Below are 20790 nucleotides of genomic sequence, written 5' to 3'. Positions count from 1 at the left end.
CAGATCCCTGAAGGTAGCAGAACAGGTAGATAAGGTGGTTAAGAAGGCATACGGGATACTTGCCTTTATTAGCTGAGGCATAGAATATAAGAGCAGGGAAGTTATGCTTTGAACAGTGTAAAACACTAGTTAGGCCGCAGCTAGAATACTGCGTGCAGTTCTGGTCACATTACAGGAAGGATGTGATTGCACTAGAGAGGGTGCAGAGGAGATTTACGAGGATGTTGCCTGGGCTTGGGAATTTTAGCTATGAGGAAAGACTGGATAGGCTGGGGTTGTTTTCTTTGGAATAGAGGAGGCTGAGGGGAGACCTAATTGAGGTGTATAAAATTTTGAGGGGCCGAGAGAGACTGGATAGGAAGCACCTATTTCTCTTAGCAGAGAGGTCAATAACCAGGGGGCATAGATTTAAAGTAATTGGTAGGAAGTTTAGAGGGGATTTGAGGAGAGTTTTTTTCACCCAAAGGGTGGTGGGGGTCTGGAACTCACTGCCTGTAAGGGTGGTAGAGGCAGAAACCCTCATCACACTTAAAAAGTACTTGGATATGCACCTGAAGTGCCGTAACCTACAAGGCTACGGACCAAGTGCTGGAAAGTGGGATTAGGCTGGATAACTCTGTCGGCTGGCATGGACAAGATGGGCCGAATGGCCCCCTTCTGTGCCGTAAATTTCTATGATTCTATGAGATTAGACTGGGGATTGTACCTGGGACCTTCGAAGCTGTATGGCTTCATTAATTACCAGATAAACTTGCTGAGCCATTGGGGAAAAAAGTATCTGATCGCTAATTAAAAGCAAAAATTAATTTTCAAGTAAAATTCCAAATTGCCCCAATTTCCACCCACTATAAGATTACCTTGGGAATCCTCTGGTGGTCTAGCAAGTGCCTTGGCTTCTTCCACATCCCCTTCAATAGCTACTGTAAGATTCTTATCTGGCAAAAGAAAAAAAGAATATTAATTTGATCCATATAGTCACAGGTAAGGTCGACACTACAAAATAAAGATATTTAAACAAGTTTTACCACTTTCTTGTAATGGCCACTTTGATTTATAGTACAATAGTTCAAGATAGTTGAAAAGAAATATGGCTCATATTTTCCGTGACAGTATTTTACAGGGAGTACTCTATGTAACTGTGTCAGATTTCCATCCAAAATTTAACCTAAGTCTAGCAAAGCACCAGGAAACTGCACCAATTGTCTTCCACAAGAAGTGCTGATATCAAATTTTCAGTCTTGGCATATATGTTTCTCTACAAATATCTGGCTGGTAGTTCGAAGATATCTTCAATATCAGTAAGTCATATTACATTTGATAGGATGACACTTATGTAAATTGATCATTTTTGTTCTGATAAAACACCAGCTTATTACCTCTTCAACCTCTCAGGGGTTGATAATAATCAGAACTGTCAGTGCACTTTATAATCGGGGCAGGAAAACAGCACAAGTGCAGCAATTAGCATTTATTTACACACAGTGATACAGTAATACTGTGACATGCTCTTACTGAAGGCAAAGGATTCAAAATTTACACTGATGAAACAATATGGCAATAAACTGCTTAGGCAGACTTGGGTCAGGTAATGGCTGAATTGCTATGTTGGCAATATCTCAAAGTCAGTGTTTCTAAGTACACGTTTTAACTTTATTGCTCCATTCCCTAGAACAATAGTGCTTACGGCCTATACAACAGATTAAACTCACTGTATGTACAAGCAGAAAACTTCAACTCTCCCTTCACAGTACAGAATAAGACCCCAAGTAGAAAGACTACTTCAATAGGTCCCTCGCTAATTAAAATCTGTACAGTGCAACGAAGGAGGCACCAGCCCACTGCAAACTTTAGAATATGCCAGTCAATTACTGTATATCCACAAATTTTAAGCATCCATATTATCTAAACGTTTGAAAATCCCCAAATTGTGTAAGAACCAGAAATAAAAAAAGCAGTACTTGTATGGATGTTAAAAGTTAATTAGCTCCCTGAATTATATGGAAGTAGAACTTATAAAACAAAAGAAAATTGATGAATTAACACTGAAATGATTCATAGCAAATTTTATATTGTGATCAGTGTTACTTCTTACTCCAAGAGTGTACTATTTTGCTAAGGTTACCAATTAAATATATGCAGTTAATTATGACTGCAATCAAGGGTGTGGACATTACACAGAAAAAAATGACACTAATAAATTTTAGGATGCTAGAAAATATGTAAAAACAGTGTGTGCAGTGCATCTGCACTTGTTGCTTAGGGATGTAATGATTTATTGATCAGAGAAGATTGTAGCATTTAAAGAACAAAAACATTATCAAATTCTTTACTGACATTATGAAGTAACCCAATTTACCATGAAGATGAAAATTCTTGGGCCGCGATTTTGCCGGCGCTTAGAGGGCGGGTTTGGAGGTGGGTCAGAGGTTAAATTCAGTTTGATTGACGGCGGGTTCCGATCCTGCCGTCAACCCGCCTCCAAAATTTTCCCCAAGTGTCGGGTCCCCGATTTGCGAATGGAGCCGACACCTAGCGGCGGGAAGCAGATTAAAGGCAATTACCTGCCTATGAACAGGTACTTGCCAGTAGTTTTTAGCCTGTTTATGGATTTTCCTGCTTCTGGGTCGGGTTTCCTGACATCCGGACACCACGCCAGGTAAGTGTGGCGTGTTGCAAGTCTGCTGTAATGTTTGTGGAATGATGACAGCTGCAGAAGTGGTGTGAAGGATCCAATGTTGCACATGGTGAGTTTCAGAGCAAAGAAAATGTTGGGTACTGCATTTTTAAAACATATACAGATTTCTTTAGCTTACAAGTTTTCAAATCAATGTCCAGTGCCACGTCATTGAGAGAACCTCTCTCACCAGTGACGGATTGCTTCTGTCACCTCACCTGCAGCTGCCATCTATTCCAGCCTATGGAGTGAGCCATTGGAGATCCTGGGTGCAAGAGTTCACCTTTGTGCAGTGAATGTCAATGTTTTCAGCACCTCAATGCTGTCAAACACAGAGATCAACTGTCAAAATAAAATTGCGTGTGGTCCCTTTAAGGAAATTGGCAGTTGACGCGTCATCAAATGACGTCATCAGACCTGCTTCCTGTTAATTGGCGGGCTTAACAAGGTCAATCAAGGCAAAATCATGTCTGTGGAGCAGATGCAGCTGGGGGCGGGACTGGAAGCTGGAAACCAGCTGTCCTGCTCTCAACCCACCTCCATTAATAAAATCGCGGCTTTAGACACTGCAAAAAACGAATGTTTTCTTCTAATTTCCACTTCTGTGGCACTTTTTCCAAAACCCATATTCTGAACATGCTATGCTCATTTGTATTAAAAGGTAACTGATAGAAACCTAGAAAAATAGGAGTAGGCCATTCAGCCCTTCGAGCCTGCTCCACCATTCAATATGATCATGGCTGATCCTCTATCTCAATACCATATTCCCGCTCTCTCCCCATACCTCTTGATGCCTTTTGTGTCTAGAAATCTATCTACAGGAAACTCTCGATTTACCGGCACCCAAACAACCGGAAATCTCGGTTAACCGGCAAAATTCAGGTGTAGTTTCAGTTAAGTTACTCTTCATATTAGTGGCCGTTTCTTGATTCTTGGCTGTGTAATCGGGGGTTCCTGCACTTGTTGCTAAGCAACAGGGACGCTTGGTCTGTGGCCAGGCTTCTTGCACCTGTTGCTAAGCAACAGGGAAGCCTGGATTGTTGCTGTGTACGGAGCTCTCGTACCTTTTAACTATAACTCTCTGTAATCCGGACTTTTTGATAAACTGGCACCACGCCGGTCCCGTTGGTGCTGGATAAAAAAAAGTTTCCTGTATCTTCTTAAATATATTCAGTAGTTTGGCCTCCACAGCCTTCTGTGGTAGAGAATTCCACAGGTTCACCACCCTCTGAGTGAAGAAATTTCTCCTCACCTCAGTCCTACCCTGTATCCTGAAACTGTGGCCCCTCGTTCTAGACCCCCCAGGCAGAGGAAACATCCTCCCTGCATCCAGTCTGTCTAGCCCTGTCAGAATTTTATACGTTTCAATCAGAATTTTATCCGTTTGGGATAGGGATAGCGCAATGCAGGGCAGTGAGAGGAGGAAGAGGAAGAAAAATAAGTAAAATTCACAAATTTGCTTGTTGTGCAGTAGTGTTGCAAATCTATGAAATTATATGTTAGTGCCCACTATAAATTTTATTAAAATTACAACACAACACCAAGTTTTTTCAAATGATGAGTTGCTGATAATGGCCAGGTTATCAGGTGCAGCAATAAACGATGACGAGGAGGCCAGTCATCAGGAAGAAAAAAACACATCACCACCTTGTATCCGAGTTCAGCATAACAGGAACGGCACTAAAGTCAGGAATGGTGCTGTCTGCGATCGTCTACCCATATTCAAAAAAATGATGCTATAAAATAAAGGCCTGCCCAAATCAAAACTGAACACAACTAAATCTGCAGCTTTGACTGTGTGAAATGAAAGTGCTTTAAATATTTTTTGCATGATGCTTAATGATCTCAGACTCCTGCATATTGGGTGTCCCAAGCCAACAAACACAAACTGAATAAGAACATAAGAAATAGGAGTAGGAATAGGCCATTTGGCCCCTCGAGCCTGCTCCGCCATTTAATGAGATCTTGGGCTCAGTTCCATTTCCCTGCCCGCTCCCCATAACCCATCACTCCCTTATTGTTCCAAAATCTGTCTATCTCCACCTTAAATATATTCAATGACCCAGCCTCCACAGCTCTCTGGGGCAGAGAATTCCACAGATTTACAACACTCAGAAGTAATTCCTCCTCCTCTCAGTTTTAAATGGGCGACCCCTTATTCTGAAACTATGCCCCCTAGTTCTAGATTCCCCCATGAGGGGAAACATCTTCTCTGCATCTACCTTGTCGAGCCCCCTCAGTATCTTATGTTTCAATAAGATCACCGCTCATTCTTCTAAACTCCAATGAGTATAGGCCCAACCTGCTCAACCTTTCTTCATAAGTCAACCCCTTCATCTCAGGAATCAACCCCGTGAACCTTGTCTGAACTGCCTCCAATGCAAGTATATCCTTCCTTAAATAAGGAGACCAAAACTGTACGCAGTACTCCAGGTGTGGTCTCACCAATACCCTGTACGGTTGTAGCAGGACTTCCCTACTTTTATACTCCATTCCCCTTGCAATAAAGGCCAACATTCCATTTGCCTTCCTGATTACTTGCTGTACCTGCATGCTAACTTTTTGTGTTTCATGCACAAGGACCCCCAGGTCCCTCTGTACTGCAGCATTTTGTAATCTCTCTCCATTTAAATAATAATTTGCTTTTTTATTTTTCTTACCAAAGTGGATAACCTCACACTTTCCCACATTATACTCCATCTGCCAAATGTTTGCCCACTCACTTAGCCTGTCTATATCCCATTACAGACTCTTTGTGTTCTCTTCACAACTTGCTTTCCCACCTATCTTTGTACCGGCAGCAAATTTGGCTAAATTACACTCGGTCCCTTCATCCAAGTCATGTATAGAAGGGGTTGATATCTTCTATTTCCAGGAATGAGGCAGCTGGCTCATATTTTCAATATGATAATTTCATAGGTATTGATTTAGGATTTTGTGTATTTTTTCCATTGAGACTGTATATACATTTGAAACTTATTTTGATTTTGCTTGAAATCTAGATCAACTGTTCCAGAAAAATGAACATTGCAAAACTCAATTGTGCTTCGTTATACAAAAGTATATCCAATTCACATCTTAGTAAAAGTACTTTCTAGTTGTTCATTCTACCACTGCAAGAATGAATGCATTAGGATATTAGCAGAAAAACAGAATCAGTACATTTAAAAAAAGTTAATGCAATCATCGAGTCAGATCAAATTTTGCTTGGGTGAGGTACTTAAGCACTTTTACTCTGATGATAACTAGGAATAAACTTAAAATACAAGCAGACAGTCTCGGTTAAAATACAAGTATTAGAACTGCATATATACATCGATATGTGCACAGAGAAATGATCAGTCTAAGTGAGTAGTTGCTGCTTTTTTCCGACTGAAATATATCTACATTGGCATATTACACTAGCATTGCATAACCAATGATATTGTTCTAAGATAGACTTATGAGAAGCATATGTAGGAAAAAATTAACATATTTTACAAGTCCAGAGTCCAGAACCAGGGGTCACAGTCTAAGGATAAGGGGTAAGCCATTTAGGACAGAGATGAGGAGGAATTTCTTCACCCAGAGAGTGGTGAACCTGTGGAATTCTCTACCACAGAAGGCAGTTGAGGCCAATTCATCTATATATAAAAAAGGATATGTCTCTCTGTCTGTCTCTCTCTCTGTCCGGCTATACAATCAAAAGTTATAGAGCGTACCTACACATATGTTATATCAAAAGAAAGCTCATCATTAGGGGACTCTTGTAGGCGTATTTACTTTTTGCTCGGACAAAAATTGTGCCGACGGTCGGACAAAAATTGTGCCAACGGTATCCAAAAAACGTTCAAAATTCCGCTCATTTGCATCGAGTGGGGGCGGGTTCATTGTGTGCGGGCGGGCCATCCTACAGTTGAGTGACGTGATGATTGACCAATCCTACAGTTCAGTGACCTGACGGTTGACCAATCGGTGCGTGTGTGGGTGGGCCTTATCATTCTGAACCGAGGTGAGTGGCTGCCATCTTGATTCCAAACTGTTCATTTCTTTTTCCCACTTTCTGCGTGTTTCTTTTCAAATCTACATTTCCAGCAAAAAAAAAGTTGCTTTTAAAACACAAATTGTTTTAAAAAAAAGTTAATTAATTTGTAAATCTTTTCTCTAACATCTAGAAATTTCCTACCTTTCACCGTTTTTCCAGGCCTGTAAGCCTGGGCCTCTGTTGCCCAGCCACGCCCGAGCTAGGCACCTCCTGTCGCGCTGAACAAGCGGCTCGCGATCGCCGCCATCTTTGTGAAGGCTGGAAGGGGCGGGCCTCAGCCGAGCGTCGCCACCACCGCCATCTTAGTAAAGGCAGGTGGGGCCAGAGTCAGCGTGCGCGACTTGAGTCCGGCCGGGCCTCACGCAGTAGGTTGCGTGGCGGCGTCTCTCTGCTCTTGAAGCCGGCTCGGGCGGGGCTCGGGATTCGGGAGATCGGGGCGCGGGAGTCCGGAGATCGGGCCTCGGGAGATCGGGCCTCGGGCGATCGGGGAGGGGCGGGGGGCAGGGCGCACCCCCTCCCCCCCCCCCCATTCTTCCACCCCTCCCCATTCCCCCACCCCTCCCCCCCTCCCCTTCTTCCCCCCTCCCTCCCCTTCTTCCCCCCCTCCCCCCTTCTTCTCCCCTCTTCCCCCTCCCCCTCCCCTTTCTTCTCCCCTCTTCCCCCTCCCCTTTCTTCTCCCCTCTTCCCCCTCCCCCTCTTCTCCCCCTCCCCCTCTTCTCCCCCTCCCCCTTCTTCCCCCTCCCCTCCCCCTTTCCTCCTCCCCCCTTTCCTCCCCCCCCCTCCCCTTTCCTCCCTCCCCTCCTCCTTTCCTCCCCCCCTTTCCTCCCTCCCCTCCTCCCCCTTTTCTCCCCCTCCCCTCCCCCTCACCTCCCCCTCCCCCTTTCCTCCCCCCTCCCCTCCTCCTTTCCTCTCTCGCTCGCTCTCTTCCCCCCAGTCTCTCGCTCGCTCTCTTCCCCCCAGTCTCTCGCTCGCTCTCTTCCCCCCAGTCTCTCGCTCGCTCTCTTCCCCCCAGTCTCTCGCTCGCTCTCTTCCCCCCAGTCTCTCGCTCGCTCTCTTCCCCCCAGTCTCTCGCTCGCTCTCTTCCCCCCAGTCTCTCGCTCGCTCTCTTCCCCCCAGTCTCTCGCTCGCTCTCTTCCCCCCAGTCTCTCGCTCGCTCTCTTCCCCCCAGTCTCTCGCTCGCTCTCTTCCCCCCAGTCTCTCGCTCGCTCTCTTCCCCCCAGTCTCTCGCTCGCTCTCTTCCCCCCAGTCTCTCGCTCGCTCTCTTCCCCCCAGTCTCTCGCTCGCTCTCTTCCCCCCAGTCTCTCGCTCGCTCTCTTCCCCCCAGTCTCTCGCTCGCTCTCTTCCCCCCAGTCTCTCGCTCGCTCTCTTCCCCCCAGTCTCTCGCTCGCTCTCTTCCCCCCAGTCTCTCGCTCGCTCTCTTCCCCCCAGTCTCTCGCTCGCTCTCTTCCCCCCAGTCTCTCGCTCGCTCTCTTCCCCCCAGTCTCTCGCTCGCTCTCTTCCCCCCAGTCTCTCGCTCGCTCTCTTCCCCCCAGTCTCTCGCTCGCTCTCTTCCCCCCAGTCTCTCGCTCGCTCTCTTCCCCCCCAGTCTCTCGCTCGCTCTCTTCCCCCCAGTCTCTCGCTCGCTCTCTTCCCCCCAGTCTCTCGCTCGATCTCTTCCCCCAGTCTCTCGCTCGCTCTCTTCCCCCCAGTCTCTCGCTCGCTCTCTTCCCCCCAGTCTCTCGCTCGCTCTCTTCCCCCCAGTCTCTCGCTCGCTCTCTTCCCCCCAGTCGCTCTCTCTCTCTTCCAACAACAACATGCCCTCAAAAGACCCTCGGCACTGCCGGGCACTTCAGCTAGTTAAATATATTCAAGAAGGAGTTGGATATATTTCTTAAGGCTAAAGGGATCAAGGGATATGGGGAGAAAGCAGGGACAGGGTACTGAATTTGGATGATCAGCCATGATCTCATTAAATGGCGGAACAGGCTCGAGGGGCCAAATGGCCTACTCCTGCTCCTATCTTCTATGTTTCTATAAGTCACAAACTTTGAACGAATGGAAGATAAATACAAATTGCATTAATTCCACAGGATGAATACCTGCTATTCTTAATCAAATTTTCTAGTAATTAAGGCTGATCACTGAAGAGATTCTCTTCCTTTGCAGAATATTTTCAAAATTTGAAAACAAAGATCTACTTTAATACACCGTTAGCAAGAATTGGCCATAAATGACCAAGTCCTCGTCTGTAAGTTGTTTTCCTCAAAAATCGTAATCTGGATTTAACCTATCGCTGCTTTATAGGTGATAATACTGTCTGTTAGGAGTTATAATATACAAGTAGCACAGTTCTAAATGCAAAAAAATTCAAAACTTAACAAACAATATTCAAGTCCCAATACTCACCCTGCCCATGGGGCTGGGAGGCCTTGTTCATCTGGGCTAATGGGGCATCCACCACCACAGCCAGAAGAGGGTTACAAAAAAAAAAGGATTGCGAAAGAGAGACACGGTGTCAGTAAAAGAAAACAGATCAGCAACAAAGCTGAAATTACTTCAGTAATTTATCGCATGTGCTAAATTAAAAACTAAACAGAAGTAACTACTTGTCAATTGGCAGATTAGGAAACCAACAGTAAAACGATCAAAGCTACTACAGTAGTTAGAATGTGCGTCACTTTTCTGCTTCACTAATGCCACCCCACAGTCTAAACACTATTTAAAATATCTAAGAGGTGCGGTAGGCAGCCACAAAAAATTATGCCACATTTGCCAAACTATTTCTTATTTGAAACAGTTTTTTAGAAATCAGGCAACAAAAGTGCTGCACAGAAATAAAAGGATAGAAAATATCAACACTGGAGAAAAATATTATGAAGAACCACTGACGATTAATACTGCAAAAAGTTTCACAAAAAAAAAATCAAAGAAAAAATTAGTACTTTTTTAATATATACATTTGCTAATGCATTAAGACCAGAAAGGAAAATTTAAAATTTTGTATGTAATAATTTTAACAGATTCTAGCAACAATGACGGAACCAAAAACAAATGCATGGCTAATGTGAACTTCTATGCATGCCAAGGCACTCAGTCGTTATGCATTTGGCTTACCACAAGCTTGCCCATAAGAATTTGCCTGCACGTACAGCACATACAATGGAGGAGGCAGGTGTCTAGCAATTTCATACTGTTTATGAGCTTGGTCAAAGGGCATTGAAAGATACTCCTGGACTGGTAGAGATGCCTAATGGAGCAGTAAAATAAATGCAGTCAACTGACTTTCAAATCTCAGGTGCTCTACAGGATAAAACCAAAAGGCACGTTGTTTATTCATAGCGTTAGTCACACCATCATTTCAAACTGACCTCGATTTAAACTCACTCCGAAGAAAACATATATTCTAATTATGCACACCCCCAATGATTCAGTGGTGCAAATGCACTGTGTAGTAATGTACTGATCCACATGGAACAGGATGGCCCCTTTTGTGATCAGTGATCTGTGCCAATTTCTGTTGCAGCACTAGTTAGCCTCAGCGCCCAGACTCAGAAGGAGGAAAAGAAACATCTGTGGACACCAGTTGGAGAGATCAGAAGCTTCCCCCCACCCTTTAAAAAATACTGTAGATTCTATTCAATTGTATATGCATATATGAGGGAGAAGGGAATAGTGGGATATAGAATTGGGAAGAGGTATTTAAATCGAGATGAGGTTCATGTGGAGTATAAACACTGGCATAGGCCAGTTGGGCCGAATGGCCTGTTTCTGCGCTGTAGATTCTGTGTAATTCTATATTCCTATAAAACTGGTTAGCATTTTCTTTGTCACATGCCTGCATGATATTTGATATTATACAAGAACATAAGAATTAGGAGCAGGAGTAGGCCATACGGCTCTTCGAGCCTGCTCCGCTATTCAATACGATCATGGCTGATCATCGACCCCAACTCCACTTTCCCGCCCAATCTCCGTATCCCTTGATTCCCTTAGAGTCCAAAATCTATCGATCTCAGCCTTGAATATACTCAAAGACTCAGCATCCACAGCCTTCTGGGGCAGAGAATTCCAAAGATTCACAACCCTCTGAGTGAAGAAATTCCTCCTCATCTGTCTTAAATGGCCGACCCCTTATCCTGAGACTATGCCCCCCAGTTCTAGACTCTCCAGCCAGGGGAAACAACCTCTCGGCATCTACCCTGTCAATCCCCCTCAGAATCTTATATGTTTCAATGAGATCACCTCTCATTCTTCTAATCTCCAGAGAGTGTAGGCCCAATCTACTCAATCTCTCCTCATAGGATAACCCTCTCATCGCAGGGATCAATCTAGTGAACCTGCACTGCCTCTTAAGGCAAGTATGTCCTTTCTCAGATAAGGAGACCAAAACTGTGCACAGTTATTGGGTCTTGGACAAAGGCTGCTCAATTATTCCTTTCTGATTTTCATTTTCTCTAGCAATTCTTAAAATAGCTTGCTATTTACTGTCTAGACTTACACATGAGCAATGGTCACTTGAATGAAGTACTAAAAGGGTTGCTGCACACCTCAGCAGAACCATACCCCTGCATGAGTTACTACCTTCAGGAGAGAGGGGTCATTGTAGGACAAAATTCTAATACTATATAAAAATGTATGCAATGGGCTACAAGAGTAACTGGGATAGTTGCTACATTATGTGAATAAAATGGATGACAGCCTTCTGCTCGAAGGTCGGTTCTATTATAGTATACATGTGCTCAATGCAAGCTTCAGCACAGAAGGTGTAGAACATATCTTCTTGCATTAATATTCAAAAAATATAAATGATCAAAGAAATAGTGATATATATTTTTGGATATTCTAACACTATTAATAGTCAAATAAATGACAAGAGAGTGGCCGAAGAATCTAGAAGATATTTTCAACCAGAATTTCCCAAAGCTTGCTTCATTCAATGGGGAGTTTAGTCATGTTTGGCCAGGGCACAGGATGGAACACTAATGGGAGGTGGGGAGGAAAGAGAGGGGGGAAAAGTAGTTTCTTTCTTGGATGAGGCGAGAGACAGACTCAGAGACAGAGATACAATTATCTGGGCAGATTTGTGTTAATGCCAACTAAGAAATTAGCTCCACAAACTTTAGCATAAGCAAGGTTCTACTTTATTCTGAATATGTAACTGCAGGTTTTTGGTAAACATATTTCAATTTGACAAGGATCCTTTAAGTAGATGACTCCAGTCACCAACATTGGATTTAACATTTATTCTGTCTGGAGTCTGCGATATAATTAAATCTTGGGCTGATATTTCAGAGGGACCGGTTGACACAGTTTGTTAGCACATTGTCCTGTCTATCTGGGACCCCAGCTTGAATCCAGCCTAGACTGATGGGATGAAAGTCTCCTCTGGTAGGTGTAAAGGTGATATGTGAAATAACTTTGCATAGTCTTACCTCAGGTCTTAAGAGGGTATATGTCCACAGCACAAAACTGTCCACAATTTGACATGTGATATGCAATCTCACTCAAATTAGGAAACTTGGCGTGGGAACTGGAAAGGTGTAGTTGGGGGTTGCTTTTCTGTGGTTGTGGTTAAGGTACATTGTTGGGAATAGAGGCGTATCTTCCCATGTTGCATCTGATCTCGGACTGTTCGATGCAGACACTGGATAACATAAGGAACAATGATTCTCTACCTATCACCCTCGACTTCAATGAGCACAAAAATTCCTCCCAAATGTTTTACACTCCAAAAATTACAAACTACCATTACAAGATACCATTCGGGTATTTGATTTTCAGGCTGGATGGTGCTTGCGAAGATCAGATCAATAACACTGGAGATGCCATGAGTTGTAGCAAGTGATCTTTCCCCATTATTATTACAGGTAGTTTAAACAGGTTTAAATAAACTGAATGCAACATTTTGTCTCATTAGGAGTAAAGATGGTACATGGAGTGGACCATGTCTACATCAGGATCCAGAAAATGTGCTTTTTAACCATTACTGTACAGTCAAAAAAAAATTAAGACTTTCTTATAAAGCTGAACTGCATTTTTCCACATACCTGCATAATAGTGTTGAGCCTTGGCTGAAGGCTGCTTAAATATTCCTTTTTAATTTCAATGTCTTTCATTATTTTCTCTTTGTTTGCTAGAGATTCTTTATATTTTTCGGCCAACCTACAAATAAAAATGAACGAGTTTCAAACTCAATTAGGTATGCGAAAATTTTTAGTGCACCGAGGCAGAAAACATTACAACATAAGTACAGAGGAAAAGTGAAAAAGGAAATAACAGGGGCAAAGAGATTAGCGGCTAACATAAAAGGGAAGGCAAAAGTCTTTTATAAACATATAAATAGTAAAAGGGTAGTCAAAGGCAGGGTGGGGTCGATTAGGGACCAAAAAGATCTCCGTATGGAGGCAGAGGGCATGGCTGAGATACTAAATGAGTATTTTGCATCTGTTTTCACTAAAGAAGAGGATGCTGCCAATGTCACAGTAAAGGTAGGATAAAAATAGATAAAGAGGTACTTAAAAGGTTCACAACGTTCAAAGTAGAAAAGTCACCTTGCCCGGATGGGATGCATCCTAGGTTGCTGAGGGAAATAAGGGTGGAAACTGCAGAGGCCTTGGCCACAATCTTTAAATCCTCCTTAGTTATGGGAGTGGTGCCAGAGGACTGGAGGATTGCAAATATGTTACACCCCTGTTCAAATAAGGGGAGAGGGATAAACTCAACAATTATAGGCCAATCAGCCTAACATCGGTGGTGGGGACACTTTTAGAGACATTAATCCGGGGCAAAATTAATTGGCACTTGGAAAAGTATGGGTTAATAAATGCAGCATGGATTTGTTAAAGGCCAATTGTGTTTAACTAACTTGACTGAGTTCTCTGATGAAGTAACGGAGAGGGTGGATGAGGGTAGTGCGGTTGATGGACTTTCAAAAGGCAGTTGATAAAGTACCACGCAATAGACTCGTTAGTAAAATGGAAGCTCTTGGGATTAAAGGAGCAGTGGCTCCATGGATACAAAATTGGCTAAGGGACAGAAAGCAGAGAGTCGTGGTGAATGGTTGTTTCCCACACTGGAGTGAAGTGTGCAGTGGTGTCCTCCAGGAGTCAGTGCTGCGACCACTGCACTTTCAGACATATATTAATGATCTGATGTACATAATTTCAGTTGACTCAGACGAAACTTGGAAATGCAGTAAACAGTGAGGAGGATAGTAACAGACTGGTTAAATGGGCAGACACATGGCAGATGAAATTTAATGCAGAGAAGTGTAAAGTGATTCATTTTGGTAGGAAGAATGAGGAGAGGCAGTATAAACTAAATGGTACACTTTTAAAGGGGCTGCAGGAACAAAGAGACCTGGGGTGTAAGTACACAAGTCATTGAAGCTGGCAGGACAAATTGATAAGTCTATTAAAAAGACATACTGGACCCGTGGCTTTGTAAAGAGGTATAGAGTAAAAAAGCAAGGAAGTTATGCTAAACCTTTATAAAACACTGATTAGGCCCCAGCTGGAGTATTGTGGCCAATTCTGGGGAGCACACTTTAGGAAGGATGTCAAGGCCTTGAAGAGGGTGCAGAGGAGAGTTACTAGAATGGTCCCAGGGATGCGGGACTTCAGTTATGTGGAGAGACTAGAGAAACTGGGGTTGCTCTCCTTAGAGCGGAGAAGGTTAAAAGGAGATTTGGTAGAGGTGTTCAAAGTCATGAAGGGTTTTGATAAGAGTAAAGGAGGAGAAACTGTTTCTAGTGGTAGAAGGGTCAGTAATCAGAGGACACAGATTAAAGGTAACTGGCAAAAGAACCAGAGGCGACATGAGGAAAAACATTTTTACGCAGCGAGTTGTTGTGATCTGGAATGCACTGCCTGAAAGGGCGGTGGAAGCAGATTCAATAATAACTTTCAAAAGGGAATTGGATAAATACTTGAAAAAGCAAAAAAAAAATGCTGTGCTATAGGGAAAGAGCAGGGGAGTGGGACTAATTGGCTAGCTCTTTGAAAGAGCCGGCACAGGCACGATGGGCCAAATGACCTCCTTCTGTGCTGTATGATTCTTTGATTCTATAACTGCTCCCTACCTCTTACGCTGTTCAAGTTCCCAGTCCAAACGGGACAGAGTCTGCTGATGAGGATCATTCAAGGTGAAAGTAGGCTTACTAATGTCTAATGGGGCATCTTTATAGAACTCCTCCACATTCACCAAGTCAATCTCTTCATGCTTAGATCTAAAAGACAACACAAAATGGGAGAAATTAGAAGCATCCATTAGACATTATATCAAGGTGGTAGATCTGCATTTTTACTAAAGTTAAGCAGAGTTGGAGTGAATTCAGACATATGAAGAGCCGAGTTCAGTCCAGTATTTCAGTTTAGGGGCCCATCTAAAATGAAATACAAGGATGAAGGTAAAGGGGCTTGTGCATCTTATCTACACCTTCAGATGACTATATATCCATACCCTTCAACATCGGCGTACCGTGGCTGCAGTGCATACTATCTACAGGATGCACTACAGCAAATTGCCAAGGCGTCTTCTGCAGCACCTACGAAACCCGTGACTGTCACCACCTAGAAGGACAAGGGCAGCAGGCGCATGGGAACACGATCACCTCCAAGTCACACACCATCCTGACTTGGACATATATCGATGTTCCTTCATCGTCGCTGGGCCAAAATCCTGGAACTCCCTACCGAACAGCATCGTGGGAGTACCTTCATCACACGGACTGCAGCGGTTCAAGAAGGAGGCTCACCACCACCTTCTCGAGGGCAACTAGGGATGGGCAACAAATGCCGGCCTTGCCAGTGACGCTGAGAATGAATTTTAAAAAGCTTAGCGACATGCTTTTTTGAGTGAATGCTAATGCACAATACCAAGTTGTACAAACATACATTCTGTTCTTCCAAACTTAAGGAGCATTTTACACTACACAATGAAGTACTGGTGGAGAATTTCGAGACGATGAACGGATGAAATAAGAAATGGATTACCACAACATTGAAGAGTATTATTACCAATTCACTAAGTCTAGCGACTGTTCTTGCTTTCTGTCTTATTGTACTTACTTACCTACTTTTAAATGTGTTGCCTAGATTTGACAAGCATTACTAAAACAGATCATGTGGCAGCAATAAAACCGAAGCTGAGAACAAGAAACTTTATTAGAAAACCTCGCCTTTTGAAAAGGGAAACTTACTTGAACTCTAAGCACTTTGTGATTTCCTTTTGAAGATGCATCACCTCATATAGAAGATTCTGAAGTTGAAGATGAAGAGCATCCACCTTCTGTTTGGCCTGAAAAGTAACAGCCAGAGTCTCTCGCAACCAAAGCATACAAATAAAATCAATTTATTTACACTACTACTTCAAAAAACTGAAAACCAAGTCCCAATTAACAACATGCAAAGTTGGACTGGCATTCCAGAACTAACTCACGCCAGACAGAAACACGCCAGTAAGAGTAGACTGGAGTTCAGTAACAATGGCGGTTGATTTGTTAAAGGGAAATCTATTGGATTAACATTCCAGTTTGAACTAATTATTACAGGAGAAAAAAAATAATTATTATTTCTGTACAATTGCACACCAACCCGACAAAACAATGAGCAAAATTTCCCAGGTTAATAATGCGGTTGAGTAAATTTAAATAGATTAATAAAGGGAAAATATCAGTCTGGTTGAGAAAATTGAAGAGATGGATCCTATTTTTATTTTATTTCTTTTGGAGTTGGTGGTGGTGGAGGTGGAGAGGGGGAGAGAAGAAGAGTTCATTTTTAAATTTTTGTATCTCCAAGCTGGTAATCTCCAAAAGTGAAAATGGATCACAAGCCACCCCACATTTGATGCATATAGTATTTACCTCGTGGGTTTGATCCCGACCCTTTTTTAACCTGATATGAGCCAACCGGTTTAATTTCTTCAGAGTCATGAAGTGAATACAGCTTTGGATCCGCCGGTTATCAATCTCTGCTGACTGTAAGAAGGGAAAGGAGAATTAGAAGCCGCACAAACATAAAGCATGTACTTAGCACATGGAAATGGGGAGATGTTATACCTACGCTTTTGCTGCTCAACACAGACCAGTGTCAGCCTTGGCTCATAGGTAGCACTCTTGCCTTTGAGTCAGAAGGTTGTGGGTTCAAGAACCACCCCAGAGACTTGAGCACGTAATCTAGGCTGCAATCACGTGGACGTGAAAGATCCCATGGCATTCAAAGAAGAGCAGCGGAATTCTCCCCGTAGTCCTGGCCCATATTTATCCCCCAACCACCATCACTAAAACAGATGATCTGGTTATTATCTCATTGCTGTTTGTAGGGCCTTGCTGTGCGCATATTAGCTGGCATGTCTCCTGCATTACAACAGTGGCTACATTTCAAAAGTACTTAATTGGCTGCAAAGCGCTTTGGAAGGTCCTGAGGTTGTGAAAGGCGCTATATATATTTGTTATTATTATATAGTCTTAGTTTCTTTCACTTGATGTGTCTTAAAAGCAGAAAGCACTGATGTGGCTGAACTGCCTTTGTAAAACAATAGCCCTGAATCTGCGGTCGGAGGCTTCCCGCAGGGAAATGCCTCCAATCCGCAAATAAAATGCCCGTGTACCTAGTGGTCCGGAGATTTGCGGTCCTAGGCCTCTATGCATAGAGACATGGGTAGAGGCACACATACCCCAGGGGGGGCATGTGGTTCGCAAGCGCCCCTGGGATCACGTGGGCTGGCCCAACGAATGAAAGAAGGGGTCTTCCCATTCATGCTTATGGCGATTCCGTATGTACAGAAACCCCATAAGCATGAATGGGAATACCTCAAAAAATACATCTACACATCAAATAAATTTAAAAAAATACATATTTAAAATGCCATTTAATTAAATATTAAACAAAAATTAAATTTTTTGAAAATAAATTTAAATGTTTTAAAAGGGCTAAAAATAAACTTACCTTATTGTACAGGTTTTTTAATATATTGAATATGGTTGAATTAAAAAAAAAACTCTTACGCTGGTAAAAGCAGGGTGTAAGAATTTCACGGGCATTTGCTGGGCAGAAGTTGGGCAAATAGCCCAACTTTCCACCTGCAGGTGCCCTTTTCCCGGGGACGCGTTTGATTTGTCAAGAAGATTCTTGACGGATCGCAAGTTCAGGGTTTTCACGCATGTGCTTTGCGCGCGAAAACCCAGAACTTGCGCGGCCCTTACGGGTGCATACGCACCTATAGGGGCCGCAAATTACGGGCCAATATCTGTACATTAACTTTTTCATTGTACCTGGAGAGCATTACCCCATTTACACAAATGATGCACAGAAATTGAATTTACGTTGATCTATGCTTAAAACATAAGCATGAGTTCAGTATACACACACTCTTCCTTTGTTTAATCTGCTACTCATATCAGAGACAGGTTTTAAGTGGAAGTTTTCAATTAACTGCTCAGAAAGATCATTATTTTTTTTGCCATGTCTTAAAGACCCTGCTACTGGCATTATTACAACTGAAGTACATCATGGCAAGGCCAATTCACTCCCAACGACTCTCAAATTTTCTCCCCGGCCTCCTTCAGTACACCCCAAGGATATAAATTATTTGTTAGACTCAAGTCGCTCTAACTTATCAAATACCTGTGCAATGTCAGCTTCAGAGTCCTGCATAATATTGGTTGCACGAAAGAAACTGGACAGTAAATGAGTATTAATCTAAGTATAGATTGCAAAGCATCATCCACAGATAGCAAGAAACCCGAGCTCGGTTCAGTTGGGACCACTTTCACCCGGGTTAGACGTCATGGATTCAAGCCCCACTACTGACCTGAGCACGTATTCTAGGCGAGCACATTCACTGCTGTATTAAGGAAGTACAGTACTGCACTGTCGGAGGTGTCACCTCTTGCATACTCAGCGTTACAGTTTTAGAAGTGTTCCATTTGCCATTAACCTAGATATCTTTCAACAATATTTCCCAATTCGTTTCTTTTACCTCATCCTTAACTTCTCTGAAGTTTGCCTTTTTAATATATTTGTGTTTTGTCCTGATCTTTATTATTGTTGACTGCCAGGTAAATTTAAATGTAATAATGTGGTACCTAGATTCCAGAGCTTCTACTATTTCTGCATCCAGATGTGGGTGAGAGTTACTCTAGTACTGTCTGACACTTTGGATCAAAAAGCAAGCTTGCACCAGATTTGCTTGCTGATTCTCATTTTCATTAATAAATTCTGGGCTGATTAAAGTTATCCTTATTAGATTGTCTTAACATACCCCTGTATCTTATATATGTTGTCATCATCCTTATCTTATTTAGGGGGTCTGTGGCACACCATTACTGTTAATTCTGTCCTTTGCCTGCCAACTCAAACCAGATTATTTCAATTTATATCTTCCTCTGGAATATCAATTTACTTTCCTAAATTTCTAAACTCCTCTGAGCATATAATGCTCCTCCTCCTCTCAGCTTTTCAATGCTTTCAGAACATCTCATACTTTCCATCTAATGGGACATGCCATGTTTCTGTAAAAAAAATCTGGGGTTGGGTGTCAGGTTCATTGCTCTTCCCTTCACAGCTCTTCACTTGGGGAAGCAGGTACAATCCAGGCACCCATGGCACTGCTTGGTTGAAAGGAGTGCTTGAGGGTTCTGGAAAAGGACTGCGCAGGCAATTTTATTTCCCCCTGATGGAACCGACACCGGGTCTCAAACACAACTACACTAGTTGAGGGTCCAGGGCTGTACAGCTACAGATAGTAGGCACACATCTTAACAGATCTTCAAATTTCTTGTGATTTAAAAAAAAACTTCAACCATCTCGATGTAGTTCTACTTACAGCATCTTTTCCTCCTTTACTCTTCAGTTCATGAATCTCAGCCATCAGTCTTTGTAGATCCTCACACGTTCTCTTGTACAGAGTGTAGTCTTTAGCAGGGTCTCGAGTCTCCACTTCACCTTCTTCGCTGTAAGATTTACTCTCCTAAAGCAAAGGTGCATTTTACTGTTCTGTACAAATTAAAAACTATCAATGGCGATTGATAACTGCAGATGAACATGGAAGTAATTTAAATGGGTAAGCAATTGGCTAACAGGAATGACTAAATGTGAAGGGGCTAAACTTGGGTCAGGAGTAATTTCTCAATCCTCATCAACACTGGGTTCAGCTTCCTTAATCATTGAACCAGCTTGAAGCCAGTCCACCTGATGTCACCAGCACTGCAGACTGAAATTAAAAATGAAATTATATTTTTTAAATTAAAAAATAGACACTAGGTGAGGGGATTTTTCCGCATTAACCTCATCTTTTAAAGGGGAATAGATGCTGAGATTCCCTCTTTAAGTAACCCAGCAGCAATTTCCGGCCAAAACTCCAATAAATCAAGTTATTCCCCCTCTCTGATATCCTGCAATCCTATCAGACTTTAGCACATGCTGCTACTGCTTTGGGAGCTGCAGGTTCTGGTGGTTTGTTTGGTGAGCAGGAGACTCTGAGGCCGGCCCAGGCCTCACCTCCGCTCCTCTCCCGCCAACCATCCCGGATTCAGCTCCCCACCTGGTCGCCATCACCCCGAGCCTTCCGGGGCTCCTTCTCCACCGCCCCGCCGTCGCTCCGAATCACTTTGGTTTTCCTCTTCTTCGCCGAATCCGTGGACATTGCGGCTTCCTCGGCTCCAACAGTCCGAGCAATGACCCGGAGACGTTTCTGGCTCCGGCGGAAGGGGAGGTAAGCGACACCTCCCCACCTGCAGGGGGCGCTGTTACCGCAGAGACGGGAGGAATTTACTCCACCCCACCTGCAGGGGGCGCTGTTACCGCAGCAACAGGAGAAGTTTGCTCCTTTCCGTCTATGAGGGGCGCTGTTACCTCAGCAATGGGAGGAGTTTGCTTTTCTCCACCTACAGGGGCGCTGTTACAGCGGGAGGAGTTTGCGCCTCGCCACCTGCAGGGGGCGCTCTTACCGCAGGAGGAGTTTGCTTTTCCCCACCTGCAGGGGGCACTCTTACCGCGGGAGGAGTTTGCTCCTCGCCACCTGCGGTGGGCGCTCCTTCCCGCCTATCGGGGCGCTTGAGTTTAAGAAACAATTGAATTTTAATGCAGTTTTACGTACTGAAAAAAAGAGCATA

At 43.4% G+C, this 20790-nt stretch overlaps 1 protein-coding gene across 2 annotated transcripts in view; it reads right to left on the bottom strand.

Moving 5' to 3' along the window:
• The window catches only part of thoc5 (THO complex 5), a 45260-nt gene extending 24867 nt beyond the window's left edge, over positions 1-20393 (bottom strand). The window contains exons 1-9 of one of the 2 annotated variants that reach the window (XM_085961484.1): positions 20220-20393; positions 19503-19646; positions 16540-16653; positions 15877-15974; positions 14758-14904; positions 12725-12839; positions 9792-9924; positions 9084-9119; positions 858-935 (exon numbers count right to left, since the gene is read on the bottom strand). In XM_085961484.1, the coding sequence (XP_085817610.1) occupies positions 858-935; positions 9084-9119; positions 9792-9924; positions 12725-12839; positions 14758-14904; positions 15877-15974; positions 16540-16653; positions 19503-19646; positions 20220-20321 (967 nt within the window). In that variant the 5' untranslated portion in view covers positions 20322-20393. The remainder of the gene's footprint in view (positions 1-857; positions 936-9083; positions 9120-9791; positions 9925-12724; positions 12840-14757; positions 14905-15876; positions 15975-16539; positions 16654-19502; positions 19647-20219) is intronic. The other variant, XM_085961485.1, reaches the window with a different exon arrangement.
• Between the last annotated feature and the right edge of the window lie 397 nt (positions 20394-20790).

This window comes from Somniosus microcephalus, chromosome 19, assembly GCF_052327205.1.
Source record: "Somniosus microcephalus isolate GS21.2 chromosome 19, FLI_Smic_1.0, whole genome shotgun sequence".
Lineage (NCBI taxonomy): Eukaryota > Metazoa > Chordata > Chondrichthyes > Squaliformes > Somniosidae > Somniosus > Somniosus microcephalus.
Note: the sequence above shows the minus strand (reverse complement) of the source record. Positions and strands in the feature narration are given on the sequence as shown.